This window comes from Vanessa tameamea, chromosome 5 (genome assembly GCF_037043105.1).
Source record: "Vanessa tameamea isolate UH-Manoa-2023 chromosome 5, ilVanTame1 primary haplotype, whole genome shotgun sequence".
NCBI classification, from domain to species: Eukaryota; Metazoa; Arthropoda; class Insecta; order Lepidoptera; family Nymphalidae; genus Vanessa; species Vanessa tameamea.
Genome location: NC_087313.1, coordinates 7,676,380 through 7,694,253, shown reverse-complemented (window position 1 = coordinate 7,694,253; position 17,874 = coordinate 7,676,380). Strand labels below are relative to the sequence as shown.

At 30.1% G+C, this 17,874-nt stretch overlaps 1 protein-coding gene across 3 annotated transcripts; it reads left to right on the top strand.

Moving 5' to 3' along the window:
* Positions 1-1,370: 1,370 nt before the first annotated feature.
* On the top strand, positions 1,371-16,063 carry LOC113392253 (serine protease inhibitor 88Ea-like). Of its 3 annotated transcripts, none has more exons than XM_026628575.2 (8): positions 1,371-1,646; positions 9,011-9,311; positions 10,132-10,299; positions 11,726-11,987; positions 12,169-12,267; positions 12,986-13,116; positions 14,634-14,760; positions 15,298-16,063. In XM_026628575.2, exons 2-8 carry the CDS (start codon positions 9,018-9,020, stop codon positions 15,456-15,458), a joined length of 1,242 nt encoding a protein of 413 aa, XP_026484360.2. In that variant the 5' UTR covers positions 1,371-1,646; positions 9,011-9,017; the 3' UTR covers positions 15,459-16,063. The 3 variants fall into 3 exon arrangements, with proteins under 3 accessions (XP_026484360.2, XP_064076934.1, XP_064076935.1); XM_064220864.1 differs by lacking the exon at positions 1,371-1,646 and adding an exon at positions 6,222-6,271; XM_064220865.1 differs by lacking the exon at positions 1,371-1,646 and adding an exon at positions 6,424-6,446.
* The last annotated feature ends 1,811 nt before the right edge of the window (positions 16,064-17,874 follow it).

The window sequence follows — 17,874 nt, the reverse complement described above, 5'->3', positions numbered from 1 at the left end:
CTCAACGGGGGTTAGTTTATCATGATTAAGGTAAAATCAACAATATTATTTAACGGCAACACAATTGCATCTTTTGTAATTACAATGAGGTCGCTGTTAACCTGGAGTCTGATAAGAGAACTAACAATAGATCAATCACGCGAATATCGCGGACTTTCTAACTTTTCTAAGTGAATGTCAGCGTTCCACTAACACTAAGGTCAGAAGTAAGACGATCTATTCTTCATGTTTATGGTATGCGAATTTAATATTACCGAATACAGTAGGTACTGTAATGATGGAAATATTCTTCTACATATTTATGATTTTTTGTATGTAATTAATTTAGCGTTTCATTGTTTATTTGATTAAATGCATGGTTAGTTAGTTTCAATTTAAAATTATCCTTATTAAAGAATTCACTCATAATAGCTACTTATTTTGCTATTTACATATATATGAAAAAAATACTGTGAAAAGAGATTTATCCACGAAAACACAAGTTTAGAAAAACAACTAATGTTACATATATTGTTGTTGGTGGTTTTTAAAGTAAAAAAATCACAAAAAGAAAATCAAAAAATTATAATTCTGGACCTATTGATTGGCTTAATCCACTTTAATAAAATATACTATGTTATTGTTTACGCTATAACTACCGTACTTTCACGTCCAGATCATTCAATCGTTTTTTGCTTTGTTTGGCCGCGATGACCTACTAGTTCGAATACTTAAATCATTAGGGGGTCGAATTTCATGTCTTGATTTTTTCATACAATTGATTTATATTTGTATTAAGACGCTTATAAAGTAAAAAAGATGGAGATTTTTAAATTAAGAAAAAATAACTGGCTATCTAAACCTACTTATCTACCAATATTTTGTTCACATATGAGGTTATTTTACTTACTTGGTTATTCAGTTTGTCACAAGAAACCATGCTCAAATCTTATGCTTTTTATTTAATTCAAAAAGAAGTTCAGTTAAGTTTTCGTTTTACTGATTTTGACTGTTAAGGCTTAACTTTTTGTAGATATTGTAAAATCATATGTAAACATAAATCTTGTAATTTAATGTTTGTTATGAGAAATTTTAATACTGTTTTTATTTTAAAATAACTCAAAAACTTAAAATGAAGTATAGGTATACTTAATGATATTAAAGATACGTTTCCGTTAAAGGGGTTTTCCTCGAATTATATTGAAACTGGGTCAAAGGGACTTGATTATCACTCACATAGACACGATATATCGATACGATACGATATATCGTGTCTAAGTGAGCAATATTAAATGTGCATAATCGTTCACATATTTACTATTTGAAGTATTTGATTAAAAAAAGGAATTTATTTCAGCTGTTCAGTTGTGTTGCCATTGGAGCCAGCGCAGCGCAGTTGATTCGAACACGAGCAATACCAGTTTACCAACACTAATAAAAGAGAATAGCGGCTGGTCCTCATTTAGTCTGCTTCAGAGTCTCACTCGAACAAGACGTTAATTTCGTGCGAAAATATCACAGATTTGTACCATTAAATCTAATCCTAAATCGAAAGAAAAAAAAAACTAACCGACCTGTGGATTAACATTTCAGCAAACAAATTTGTTACACATTTTATGGAATTATTATTTTAAACGTAATATAATTAAAACGTCGTCTGCACAACGGTGAGTCCAGTTTTTTTTTTTGTAATATCTATGTAAATATTTATTGAGTTTCTTCATACTATGTGACTTGAATATGAGACCATATAAATAATTTTATATCATCTGTTAGAGGCTTGTTTATTCGAAAATATGAGGCAAACGTCTATAATTTTGAGTCATTGTGCTGCTTGTTTCACTATCAGAATGTGTCACTTGAGCCTTATTGAAGTAATGGTTTAGATAACCTACCATACAATAACACTGATATTTCTTATTATTATTTACTTAAAATATAGTTTATTTCTAAGTTTGATAGCGTTAACCGTATACGTATACGATTTCTATTTTTCTTTGACGTATTATATTACAGTTAATTATTACAACATAATATTACATATTCTATATTTTGTGTAAGTACAAAAATATTAGAAATCCAAAAAAAGAGAGCGAATTACTTTTTGAAAAACAAATGTTTGGTGAAGTTTTTGTACCGGATTCTGTTACGGGCCTAATAACGTAATAGTATGAGTTACGTTACAGTAAATAGCTGTATTTTTCTTCGAAATATGTATGTTAAATGTAGGAGTGGAAAGTGTGCCGCAACCACTATCCCCGCTCGATATTTTATACCTTTAATCATATAGGTATTAGATGTACTAACAATACTTTGAATACTTCACTTGTGTTTACTTTGAAGTTTGTTTTACAATCACGGATACGATAGATAGTAGTTTTAGAGATAATACATTTACGAAGTAGATTTTTATAAAAACAATTTAAAAATAAATCAAGATGATTTATCATCGTTTTTAATTGTCAAATATTTTATTCCATACATATTGTTTAATATACATAATATTAAACAACTTGTATGTAATCAAACATCAAAAATTTTTTAACATTTCTCAAACTTTGCTGTTTTAAACCTTTGAATTACGGTAATAGGTAGTTATAATAATAATAATACATATTTCGAATTATTGGGTGTTAAGCGATATAAATCATTTTAATAAAAAAGTATGTAGGAATTTAGTATGTTATGTACGTTCAAAATTTACGATTTTTTTATTTTTTTTATTATATATTTCTCGACAAAACTTGCATGATGCATAGTTACCTTTGTAAGTTTTTTTTGTATAATGTCTTGGTATTTAGATAAGTAGATAATAACGAGTAATATCCTGTTTTCTATATAACAATCTGTGTGTGTAATCTTATAATGCCATTCGGTTTGGCCTTTCAACGGGAAGTAATCTCCTATCCTATTTTATCATGGAGTTTTTTGGATTCTTTGATTTCAGATACTCTTAAGAGCTGGCTAACTTTGTGAAGCTTTTGTGCATTCTAGAATTAAAAAACAACAATCATCCAGTTTGTTCCTCCACAAATCCGTCTGTCATTATATCCACGCTAAAGCTAGGTGTCAATATCTCAAGTTTCTAAGAAGGTACAAGTAAGCATGTCAAGACATGCTTTGGAAAATTTGGCAAAAAGTGTTATTATTAAATTTCTCAATCGCATTAAAATGCAGAGTTGATGAGCTAATTCAATATCTTCACGCGCCTTTAGTTTTTTCATATCATGGCTGTTCTATAGCTGCTTCTGTTATATCTGTTATATGCTATAAGGCTGACAGATTGGGTGTGATTGTCACACTTCTAAAGTTATTGATGACGCAGAAGCTCATACTGAGCTCCGTAGAATCTGCAATTTCATAATTAACGGGTTTAGTCCCTTTAAATAACAAACGTTTTGTAAGAAGGTATTACATTTTTAAGTGATTAAAAAAAACTGTGTTTAGGAAGATTTGTATATGATTTACTTATCTTTCGTTCGTCATAACGATATGGATTAAAGTTCAGATTATTATCAATCGATTAGGTCCAGTCAAGTAAAGTCTTAGGTGAATTTAAAAGCCTGATAGTGTAAATCCGTGAATTCTTGTCAAGCGATTGCCAACTGTCAACCGAAATCTTGCCAAAATGCTTTTTTGCAAATTTCTCATAAGCGCTGTGTGGTACGATAAAAAAAGTTAAAACCTTTTTGTAGGGCATTAATTTACTATAACTTTTACTTAAATGCTATTTTTTTCGAGGTATAGTCAGTTCGACAAGTTAGGTATATTCTTGTTACTTGCTTATGTCAAATATTTTGTAGAATATTAAAATTACTTTATCTATGAATTGAATTTCTAACTTTTTCCGTTAATTAATGAAAACTTAATGAATTAGTATGAACATAGAGATATTAGAAGCGTACTGATTTTTAGAAATATCGTAATTGACATTTAATTTAATTTACAAGTAAGATAAGATATAGGAAAGGTGTAGCACAAATCTTTTATTTCCTGGACAAACAGACGAAACATTCGTTGACATTTTGAAATTTCTATTTACTACAATAGTAAGTCAGATTCTGGGACAATTGTTTCTACGAGTTTTTATATTTTCAGGAAGATTTTTAACACAAAATAAGACATTCGGAAGCAGACATAATTAAATCGTATAGAACGCTAATTTTTAAACAAATTCGAAGCGCTGTCAGTTATGAGAAACGCTGTGCTACTATAGAAGCTGGGGCGGTCCTAAGTTTTTCTTATAGTATCAGTTCTACTGCTACATGAGCGAATCCTATAATCAAATATTATCCAGCTTCCTAACCAATAAAATGCAGTGTTACTAGTGAAGAACTTGCATATAATTTAGTCGTATTTTATTTGCTCTATTTTTATCGTTATTCTAACAGTTTCTAGTTGTGTCTGAAGATTAGTAAATTGTAAATAAAGGTAAGATCAATATCGACGTATCAAAGTCATCATGCATTGCATCTATGTGATAAAAATACGTATTAAATATCACGGATTTTTTAATATGAAAAGCACGAGCAAGGAATAGCTACTAACGTTGAATTAGATTGTTTGACATATTATTATTTATGACTACGTACGTAACCATTATAATTATGATTACCTATATAATTCCAAAGAAGGTGGTTATTATAGACAATTTTTACGATAATGTGTAAAAATAAAAAGGCAAAAAATATAGATAATAATAATTATAGTTATTATTACTACATTTACATTACACAGCATAAATACGCCCAACACACTTGCGAAGCTTATTTTATGTAATCGATATTTAAAGAAAAAAAAATTGTTGGTAATGCTCAATTTACACAAAACTTATGTATTTGACGAGTTTTGTTCGGTCGACTAAGTATAGCATTTTATATAAATATAAATAATATGAAGTTATTTTCTGCTGCATTTATTTCAACAGATTTTCGTAACACTGAATTTACGAATATTCCCAAGAATTTCACATTTTTAAGGGCTAGGTAGTTTTGTACTAAGTAACCTACGTAATCATTTATTCCATGAGAATATAATTACACATATGACAAATATTCAAATAATACTATTTGAATTTAAGTACCGAACTTTTTTTCAGCATTTTTGACAGCAGTCAAAATAATAATGTCACCGACATACGATGTAATAATTAAAAAAAACAACTATGTCTGCTATTGATTCGACGTCAACAACGTATACCAAACCCATCGAGACTACTTGTAAATCAGTTTGCGTAGGTATTGTCCATGGCATCGCTCTTATGCAAGTATTACAAACACGCCCGGACTCAATAGCGTGCGTAAGCTGAACAAGAATCTTCTTTAGTTTCTACTGAATTAAAAATAAAAGCGTTATATGATATAATTAGTGAAGTAAAAATAAATATAGACATAATCTAGATATTATTCTAAAACTTCACGGTGTTATTGTTTTATTGAAATGTAACATGAATTAAAGTATAAACATATTTTTTACACAATTAAAATAGGTCAAGGGCAAGTTGTTCTTGTGCCATCATTCTTTTATATTATTTAATTACCATATATAACTAATTATTTTCAGTAGCCCATCTCTCTATATACGTATGTGTGTCAGTAAGTTTACAATTTTTTTTTTTTTTTTTACTGTATGTTATTGACAGTTTAATACTTGCTAAATCACATTACAAGCAACGGTTAATTTGTAACGGAGCTGGCATAACATAATTTTTCTCTTTTTTGAAAGTGTTTACTTCAATGCAATTTTATATACTTTTTCAACGTATTTTAAGAAGAAATATATTTTTATTTAAAAAGAGAAGTTAACCAAACGAAACGGCTATCAAACATGGATTTAGTTTGGCTACGTCTAGTTGTCGTCGAATAAAACAGTTTAGACTATAATCTTAATTATTAAATAAAACGAAACCTTATTAAAATATAATTCTCGTGGAAAGAAGCCGGTGGGTAAGAGTTATTTATAATAATCAGTATACAACATAGTATTAATGAATGAGTTTAGTGCGAATTGAAACATATTTAAAATAAAAAAAAAAATTCATGAAATACAAAATTTTACTTAAAAATACACAAAATGATTTTATTTTTCCTCGATGTCGAATTGCTAATACAGAAAATGGCTAAATCCTTTACTAGTTATGATTGAATATAATAAGTATTGACACGCTTTGTGGTCCGGTTGTTGTGTAACGAATGTGCCGGTGACGTGTTGACTTTCTCCGCGCGCTGATCTGCAACACCAAGGGAAATACGTGCATTATGAAGCTATTGTCCAAGGATGTTTGGGATTCCCTGTTTGTATTAGTGTCATTGTCAGTGTATTAAAGAGTAATTGTAACACTTAAAAATGTCCTTCTTTTAATGTACTATTTCCGTTGAAACATGCGTGAATATTCAAAATAATGACGCATCCTTGTATCATTATAGTCTGACCGGATCTACTTGCTTCGTATATAAAGATATGCGAAGGTGAAAATAATTTGGAATGGATAAAAGATATTTTAAGTATTTTAATAAGGAACAATAAATAATGCTCGACTCATAACAATAATCTTAATAATTTTGTAATTCTATTTCATTTAAATCAGTGTAATAATTTATATGTATTATTGTCAACCTTCGGAACAAATTTACTAATATTTATCTAATAAATTAAAATCATAGCGTATGACATAATTTGATTTGACGACAATCAATTCTGTACGCTCAATAGCTCAACTATACACGAGCCGCTTTGTCGCATAACGATGAAAGTAGCAGGATCGTTCTGGGTTCTAGCGTTCTGGTATTCTTCTCCACATTCTTGTACAATTTTAATGCTTATTTGTTGATGAAAACAGTTATCCTTGTAAAAACACATTATCAGTATTCTCGTACTTTTTTAAAATAAAACTTTAATGTTTACTATAATAAAACTGTTGTGTGTCAGTATCGTACGTAAAGTGTAAATAGAATTCGACATAGTTAATAATTAATTAAAAATTCATACGTAACGTGGACACGACTCGGATGGGATTTCCCATGTAATGCTCAGGGTTAACGCGACCGTGGCGATACTAATGTATCGTGACAAATCTTCTACAAATGCACCATAAAGGTTACTTGTGACGTTTTGTACTGTTATCTTTGTTTACTCCTTATTGTAATTATATCTAATATAGAATAATATTCAGGTTGTTCAGGCGGCATTTTATATATAATTTTGTTGAAGTTAGTAGTCCAAACTATTCCTTGCGCTAGAAATGGGGACGAAGGTAAAGACGACTCACAAAAGGTCATGATCAAAACTTTGACGTTAAAGCGTCAATAGCACAACGTTTTTATGTTTAATATAATGCTATGATTCAGTATCTTAGTCTCTACCCCACGCCCCCCACGCATCGTAACACGACATCAGTAGAAAGTGACTATGAAATGTTAAAGACGAGATGAACACAACTACTTCAATTCGGCACTGGAAAAAAGTTTTAACTTTTTCAAATGGTTTAATATTATTAATTGACATTGCTACTTTGTCATCTATATATTAATACGTGAAGAGAAATTGTGACGTACATTCTATTAACACTAGGAACAAGAATAAACTTGTTACTCCAAGTACCCGATTACACAGGGTTAGTAACTCTTTTTTGGGGCAATGTATACGTTTTTACAACAGGATCCCAGAAAACGTTCAAAATTATTCAATTATAAAATACAAAAGAATCGTTAAAGATTGTTTGTGTGCTAAAGGATATTACAACACTAATGACTTTTTAGTTGACTGCACACCTTGGGAATGAAATGATCGCCTCCAGGCTGTTTCAAATAAGTAAAATATAATTATATTGTACATGCAAAATGGAAAAAAATATCCCGCTGAGTTTCTTTCGCCGGTTCTTCTCAGGTCCGAGGTGTTAAATTCCGAACCGGTGGTAGATTTTTGACTATTAATAAGCAAGTGTAAACACTTCTATATTGAATAAAGATTTTTGACTTTGACTTTGATAACTTGGTGCCCCTTTTTAAGGCTTTTGCACGGAGGAGTGTGCGATTCGCATCAGTGAAAGTTTTTATGGAGACGCAAGGAAAGTGTCTAACTTAAAAAAGCCAAAAGCTTATTTTGACACTTCCTTGTTTTTTTTTTATTGTAAAAATAACAAGGTTTTATACAGCCAAGCCTCATTTTCCCTATCTTTCGTATTTTTCAAATAACTTGAAAATATTTGCATTGAATGAGATAAAGAAAAGTCATATCAGCTGTGTTACAGAAAATCTCCAAACTTGTGAATTGTACTTTACCAAAATTGAAATGTCTTATTTAGTAATTGAAAACAATGTATTCTTATATCATACTTTTAAGATAACGTCTAATTTTTGTAAGCATAGTAGTAGTGCACTATGATTATTTTGAATTTTGAGAAATAAACGATTAGTAATATCTTTAAAGATATAATATGGTTACTGTCTATTTAAAATGTAATGTTTTAGTGGCAATTTTACGCAATATCAGTATGCATCATGCATTTACGTACATTATATATTAATATATATATATAATGTACATAAATACATACGGGAACGCCTTCATCTAATTTTCTCTTCTCACTTAAACTCTTTGGAGTTATTGAACTAGAATATTAATATTTCGACTTGAACGAATAAACTCAAATATGTAGAAAAATAAAGGGGGATTTTATATATTCCCAAACTTACGAGTGTTTAGTATTTTAAATCACAATAAGATTAGAATGCTGTTTTCAACAACGCTTGTTATAAGATTTTGTCTATTAACGATTTTATAAGCAATTTGATAACATAATTTCAATAAAATGTACATTCATATTATTCTGAAAGGTATTAATTATTACTTAATTATTAGGGAGACCTAATAATTGAAGCCGTTGGTCTCAAGTTTGAACTTCAGATCGTATCGAGTTTGAAGACAGGATTATGCTAGTAAAGGAATCGAGAGTTATTATATAACATTTCATTTCATCTGTACACAATGTTTATTGTTTGTAAATTAATCAACGTATAATATTTTGTTTCAGAACCAAGATGCTGAAATTAGGCGTACTATTGCTTTTCGCTCTATCAACATCTGTAAACAGTCAATGTTTTTACAAAGATGACTCCGCTAAGAAACCCGACCCAGCTGCTCGTTCAAGTTTATACAAAAATCAATTGGAATTCACGCTGAATCTTTTTAATACTATAAACAATGCTGTTCCTGACGACAACATTTTCTTTTCACCATTTTCGGTGTACCACGCGTTACTTCTGGGCTATTTCGCCGCGGGTGGGCAAACGGAGAAATCTTTGAAAGAGTCTCTACGCATATCTGATACAATGGTAATTATTTAATTTTTACATTGTTTTTAGGACGAGCTGGTCCAGTAAACACTATGTTCTGGTCGTGTCCGCGGATTAAAATCCCAGCCTGCACTGAGTTATCATGTGCCTAATTTGTTTATATTTATTCTCGGTCGATGAAGGAAAACAACCTGAGTAATTTTTTCACAAGTGTTTTTCACTCCGCACTAGAGCCGCGTGAAATAAGCTCCAAACCTTCTTACGAGAAGATGAGGCCTCTGCCAAGTATTTATATAGCTTTTATTTTATTGTTTCATACATATGAATTTTTTAATACAATATTTATTTATATATGTCACCGTAAAATTGTAAATACTGTTAGATTATAATCTATCTCGCGAGATTGTGAACTGTCGAAAGATTGTGAACCGTAACATACTGCTTATAATTTAACGCATTATTTTTCTCTAGATTATACTCTATCGAAGTGGGTAATTTCAGTTAAATTATAAACACTAACCTAACTGAAATATCATTAACTATCGAAATTTTCGATGTTTTATTTTGAGTAAAATCACCGTTCAAAATATTAACGCAGTTTACAATCTCGCGAGATAGATTACAATCTAACGGTATTTACAATTCTACGGCGATATATATATTTTGACGTGCAAATAAATTTAATACGTAGAAACTATGAATGAATACAAGTACCTAAATATATTTTTAGACTTTTAGTTTTTTTGCGTTAATTGACAATAGTATTTGTTGTGTACATGTTCAATTCAGTTCAGTTAATTCTATAATGTAAAAAAATGGAAGATAATAAATGTTTGCTCATGCTATGCCTTATTTTCAGGACAAGGTGAACTTGCTGATGGCATACAAAGTTGACAAGCGGTCGCGCGCGTTTAACAACAACAGCGACAGCTACGAGTTCACGAACGCTAACAAGATGTTTGTTGACAAAGAACTTCACTTACGCCAGTGCTTGCTTGACCTACTTGGCGAGGAACTCGAGACTCTGGTAATAAAAATATATATAAATGTTCCCCCTATTTTTTCAATTAACTACTTATACATTTAATTACTTCTTGTCTTCATTTGAAAGTTTATCCAGTCACAGAACCATAAAAATTTGTTAGCTTTTTAATGAATTATTGGTTAGTACTACTACAAATATAATTGTAATAAATGTTATGGAGTTATGATTCTCTTACAGGATATTATGTACAAATTTAAATGTAATAGTTATAATGTTCTATGTGGTAGACTATGGAGTTTTATTTGAGAAAAAAATTAAGTACTGAATTCTAAAGTGTTTCAAGGAGCCTACTTGAAATAAATATATTTTATTTGGTTATTTAAAGTACCAAATACGTACCTATATCGTAAATAGTATTTATGAATTAAATAATTATTTTATTCGTTGATAAATAGTCTATCAAAGTTCTAATAGACTTTTGAAACAATTATACCACAATAATACTTCTATTTATTTTAGTAGCAAAAGTGTAACCACTCAAATTATTATAATATAAAACAACTATGTTTTGTAAAATTTGATTATAAAAGCAAGTGTTGTTAGAAGCCTTAGATACATATCTTAGACGAGATATAATTTAAATACTTAAATAAATATAGAAATAAGTAGAGAGTCGAATGTGAAATCGGTAGTACTTTATTTAACTATTAAATTTTTATCTGTCGTTATTCTATAGAGACCTTTAGATCTCAATTGCTTTAGCAAGAAAGATTCAAATTCGGACTTCGTTATACTTGCGACACACTGCACTCAAGGCACACTAGGCTGAGTTAACAAAGCTGTTTTCTAGTAATCACTGAGTGCAAAACTCTTTAAATAATGTTAATTTTACTCATAGGCTACAGTAAAGAAAATTACAATTCAAATCCAATATGTCTGTTTTATGATATTTCTACTTGAAATCTTTAGTAGCTTGTGCTACCTACCCTACCCGTCACTTATTGACAAGAATTCAAAAGTCTTTTTACCATCAAACGATATTATTTTTTTTATTAATCCTATTTATTTTAAATGAAGTTACTCTGTATAATCAAAGTTCATATTACTCGATTCATTGATCATCGATGGTTTTACATGTTTATCTCTTATCATTTTCTTTTTGAATGACTGGTTTGTTGTGTTTCCTGGAATTTAAGCGATAAGCATGCCTTCATAGTAATCATTTGTCATTTTTTGTATATAATATACCAATTAATGAGAAGACGTCTCATGATGTCTTACTGAAATATCTTCCAAACAAACATAAATAAAACTTATTACTGAAGATACAGCAATGTTTTAAAAATTTATATTTAAATTGTAGTATTAAATAAATACTATTGACGTGACAAGCGTGAATTTAATGTTCTTGTGTTAAATAAAGCAGACAATATGGCATATATTAACCCGTATGTTATATTATTTACAGAACTTCCGGCAAAGTCCTGAACAGTCGCGGCAATATATAAATAATTGGGTGTCTCGCATCACGAAGAACAATATTAAGGACTTAATACCTGTAGATGGTATCATGGACACAACGAAACTCGTTCTGGCTAACGCTGCATATTTCAAAGGCGTTTGGGCATATAAATTCCCAGCAGAGAGGACGAAGAAACAAGTGTTTTTCGTGTCTGAAACGCGCCAGACCCTCGTACCTTTTATGAGGCAGAAAGGGATATTCCATTACAGTAACTATTTTTTTTCATTATTATTTTTTTTAATACTTACGAATAGTGGCAGAAATTCATTTTAATGAATAATAATAGCCTTATTTATTGCCAATACAATTTCTAAGTATGAGTTTTTTTTTAAACATTAAAAGCAGAAAGTTTTTGCAGTTCGATTATTGATTATATACTTTGTTTGCAGCGGTTAGCGATGACCTCGGCGCGCAGATTTTGGAGCTTCCGTACAAAGGCAACGACATCAGCATGTACATCCTGCTCCCTCCATACTCAATGAAGGAAGGTTAGAAACAAACAAATTTACGTGCTTAATGAAATAATGACATAGTTTCTTTCCAGTTTCAGTTAAATTAACTTAAATCAAATTATTTAATAGAGCTCGTTAATTTTTTATTTATTTAGATGTGGAATATTCGTATTGGATTAATTTTTTAGCTACATATTCTTCCAAATAAACTATAATTAAAAAAAAAATTATATGTTTGCCTGACGGTTTACGTTAATGTAATTTTATTGATTTTCGTGTTTATTTTTTAAATAACATTTTAATTTTTATTATATTTCCGTAAAATGTGTTTGGTTACAAACATAAAACATGTACACGAAAAGTACCGTGTTTCCAACTTTGTTTGTTATGTACTCATATTTCACCTGTTATTATCGTTGTAATTATTTATGTTATTATGGTTAGTATCGAATTTAGATTGAATTGTATGGTATGGGTAAGAAAGTAAACTCAGTATTGTTGTGTTTCGGTTTAAACGGCGAGTGAGCCAGTGTAACTACAGGCACAAGGGACATAACATTTTAGTTCCCAAGGTTGGTGGCGCTTTGCCGATGTAAGTTACAGTTAATATTTATTACAGCGCTTATGTCTATGGCGTGTGTGTGACTTACGATCATGTGGCCCATTTTCTCGTTCGCCTAACTATATCTAAAAAACAGAAATAAGTTGAAATTCGACAAAATTAATAGTGAATATAATTTGTTCTTGTTCGTAGGAGTGTCGAATATAATCGCCAACCTGACCCCGGAGCGTCTCTCAGCAGTTGTGGAGGAAAGTTACATGGGCCGTGAGGTTGTCGTCGAAATACCTAAGTTCACCATCGAGCGGCATCTGCCTCTAAGATCGGTAAGAGCCTCTATGTTTTCTGTTATATATATATTTATTTATAGTGGTAATATTGTAATTAGTTCATTAATTACACCTTATATCATTTAATTTACTAATATAGGTTATGGGATCGCATAAGAAATATATCTAAAGGCTATCGTGTCTGTGTGTTCGTTTTGTGCGTATCGTCAGACATTCTGAATGGAGTTTTCATGTGGTCTGCTTTGTCTCATACAAAGTTCTACCCGCACGAAAATTATAAAACTATCAATAGCAATAAAGCACATCTCAACCCATTATGAATTAAAAAGCCTATATCCTTGGCCGGTACTCGAACATGCATGTTTCTCCTGTATTGCGAACATAAACGTAATTACGGGACGTGGAAATATGTATATTTTTTTCTCGGTAATTTTATCCAAAAATTAGTTTTGCTTAATTAATGTTTTTCTAGTTTTATTAACGTAAACAACGATTTAAACAATAATCACAATTCAGAGGAAATAAACAAATATCATTTTATTTTTATCTATATTTTTTCCTGTATTATGCTTTCTCAAATATAATTATTATATATTGCAAAACGTGACTTGCTAATTTGTAAAGAGAAACACATAATAAATTTATATATATATCTATATGAATATGAATGTATAATGATTGATTGACACATAATTATGATATTGAATTAATTAGTGGCTATTATAAATGCTATTTCTATGCAATAAGCAGTCGTATTATTTTATTTTTATAATGTAATAAAAAATTAAAACGCGATTCAGAAGCAGGATGTAAGTTAGTAAAGCATAAAAGTATTTTACTATTTAAATATGTTTTTCTCTGAATTATTTCACACGGACTTTAACCGAAGATCACGTGACCAAATCTATGCTTTTCTTGTGTTAATTTATGAATTAAAATCGTTCGTAGAAAAAAAAAAAACATCATGAGATGTCTGGCGATCGAAGAAATGTCACGGTTTAATAATTATCATATGTTTCAATGAGTCTCTTATCTCTTTGTCGTTCGTTAAACTACACATCTTGTGAATATTGTTTTATCTATTCTGGATTAAATAAAATTTCTCAATATAATATAATAAATATATTTACAAAAGTATTATTAACATTGTGGATTTAAATTGATACACTTAAATCAGATTTAAAAACACTCGATATAAATCGTTGGAACAAGCGCTAAAATTTGAATCACTCATAACATTTTTTACCAATTTATAAAAAAATAACAAAGTCAAAGTAAAAATCTTTATATATTGTGGAATCAAAGACGTTCTTGATAAATGCATGTTTGAAATATATTAGGTGCACTATAAAAAGTACGCAGTAAGTTGTCCTCAAAGAGTGGGCATTAACCCACACGTGGGAACCACTAATAATCAACACATGTACAGTACTCTCTGTAATATTGGATACTCTACTGCACGTGTTTTAAGTGTTTCGATATTTCCGAGGCATGACGAGTGCTTAGGTTATGACGTAGTTCAGGACTACATTTTTTAACTATTACTCTTACAGATCCTAAACACAATGGGCGTGGGTGACCTGTTTAACTCATCGGCGGACTTCAGCACGCTGTCTGATGACCACGGCATTGTTTTCGATGACGCCGTTCACAAAGCGAAAATTCAGGTCGATGAGGAAGGTGAGTTGTACCAGATTTTATTTATATAATATATTTAAAAATGGAAAACTTTTATTGTATTTACCTAATATAAAGTGTATGCTAAGTTTTAGCTCAATATTAGACACAATAAAAAACTTACTAACATCAAAAATGATAAATGAGTCCTTCTGCATGTTGAAAATATCATTTATATGATTAATAATCAAGAAACAAGAAAAAACATAAAAACCCGTTTATTTTTATATAAATGTAATGGATATATTTTGGTAACAACATAACGTAAAATAATGTATGTGAATACAAATTTTGAGCACTAAAAGTATACGTAATAGAGTTTTTGGACAGATATTGCTATTCAAAAACTTTATTAATGATATTAGAAACATTCACAACTACACCGTAGTTATTACAAGCCACGTTTTAAGTTTTACCGATATACCGTTTTGAAGCCAACGCGTCGCTCGTTATCCATGTCAAGTGGTTCGTGGCACTCGTTCTTAATGGTAGAAGAAATAATATAATACATGTATAAAACGTGTATTTAAAAATTTGCAGGAACAGTAGCGGCGGCAGCAACTGCTATCTTCGGGTTCCGGTCGTCTCGGCCGGCCGAGCCGAGCGTGTTCATCGCCAACTTCCCCTTCGTGTACATCATCTATGAGCGACCCACCAACTCCGTGTTGTTCATGGGCGTCTACCGAGACCCCAAGAAGTAAACGAACGCAACCGGGCGATGGTGACATTCCAGTTCTATCGTAGTCACAATTTAATACTAAATTCGATGTCGTGCGAATTATTTGTAGGTACTTCTTAACAAAAAAATGTTAAAAATACCTATTTTTTGTTAGTTCTTTTGCTGCCTGAGTCATTTTATCTCGAGCTAATCATGTCTGTAGCCTTATTTTAATCGTCGTTTCAAGGTTTTCAGTTTTCCGTATTTAAGAATTCGCTATTTTGACTTTAATGATAATTTAATTTAAATATAACCTAGCTGTATATTTGTAAGGCTGAATTTTGGAAAAATATTTTGGAGTTTTTAGCAGTGTTACCTGTTGACGAGTTAAATAAATATTCGTTACTTTTAAGATTGAGAGTAATATTTATTTATTTTTATTTTAACTCTGATATGACATTGGATTTATTAGCGATCGACATTGTGTTGTTATTGTTAATTACGAAATAAAATTATGTTTTTTATCTTATAAATATATTCAAGTAAAAATAGTTTTAAGTGTAGTAAATTATTATAACGCGATGATTATAAACTAGAAAATAATAATTTTAAAAACTAAAATAAATGACATTTTATTTTTTTTACAAATGCAATTTTATTTTTTTCAAAATCCTTTTTTTACACGTACAATTTACATATCACAGATAACAAATTCATTCATCATTTAAATTTATATAACTGACATACTTAATAGAAAAGTCTTTACAATTGCGTTTCAGTTTTGTAAGAATATTTATCTTGTAACTTAATATAGTTTGTACAACTAAATTTATTACACGCTCACTTTAAAAGAAATATTCAAAATTTAAATTTCCGCCTACCTGTACTAGAACAAGTTTGGTCGCATTAGAATAATAATTGCATTAATGAGATAAAACGATTTCTCTGTCCACTCTGGCTTTGTTTAACACTTGAAAAGTAAATTCAATTCAAATAAAAAAAAAAAAGTTTTTATAACTTATATATTGAACATTATAATCTGTAGACCTTGATTTTAAAAGTTATTATTGGCATTTAGAAGTTTTATCGTTTTCTGATTAAGATTCTAAAAACATAGAGATTATTAGGCGATGCAAATATTGTAGATACTCTCCTTTAGCATATTAATCTAAGGCCTTTATATCTTATAATGACACGATAATCAGGTAGATGTTCAATAATGAAATTAATTCAACCTAATTTAATGCTATTCCTGTCACCACTCCACATGGTCATGATTTATACAGAAACTATTTTTAATTCTTATGTAAATAGAAAAGAGGTGTATAGTTACAATAAAATTAAATCTACAATTTTTATAAAAAAAAAACCAAATTATAACTTGTCCGACTTCTTTTTCTCAATATTTTTTGGTCTTATATTTCATATGTTCCATGTTAAAATACCTTAGAACAAATAGTATTTCATTTTGAGAACACTTTCTTGGAATCAATCGTACATTATAGGGGCGTACTGTGCATTAATCTACTAAACGTACATAGATAAGTATTCAAATATAATTTGAATACTCATTATAATTAAAAATACCCAAGTCAATGAATGAGAAACTAAATAGACTTTCATAAAAATTTAAGAGGTAATTAACTCGCCGGTTACTTACTGAGTCGGAGCAATCAGTTTCCTAAACTCCATTAGCATCGTTGTATGCGAAATGCGATAATCATTCATCATTTGCTTTAAAAAATATGTTCCTTTAACCGGAGCTGACCTTACTAATAACTACTGATTACATAGTGGAAAATCTCTTGCTATAAAATTGACGACCCATCGCATTTAGAAAGTTTGCGTGCTTCATAATAATCACAAACGGCTGTTTACATCTTTTAACAAGCATTCGTAAGGTTATATATCTTATAGATGCAGCGTGCGTGGCTCGATTCACTTGTCCAGTGTGTTGTTTGTTTGTTATTTACATTTACTGTCTTCGTAAGGAGATAAATACAAATGAAGGTTCCGTTTCCGGTTGCTTTCATGCATTACGCGGCATGCATTTAAGTGACAAGTATACATTGATGTATTTACAAGGTCTTAAATCAGATATGTTCTGAAAAAGTCGCTATTTCCATTTATTACAAACATTATCGTGGTACCTAAGAGTATTTTGAAGTTATTATCAATTAGAATAGCATCAAATGATATACCTTAGCACCTCCAACAGTTGATTGAACTAATATGCGTTGCGTTAGCACTTGCTGAGTAAAACTACATTATAATTATTGGTACATGCACCAAGGTACAAGGTAGCATAAGCATCGATAAAAGGATGTTTGATCTATATTTACATATATACATAAATATATAAAGCTAAAGTTTGTTTATTTTAATACGGTAAAGCCATTTATTGATAAGGTTTGTAGTCTATCATCATCCAAAATCATCCTATAATTGACGAGAACGTT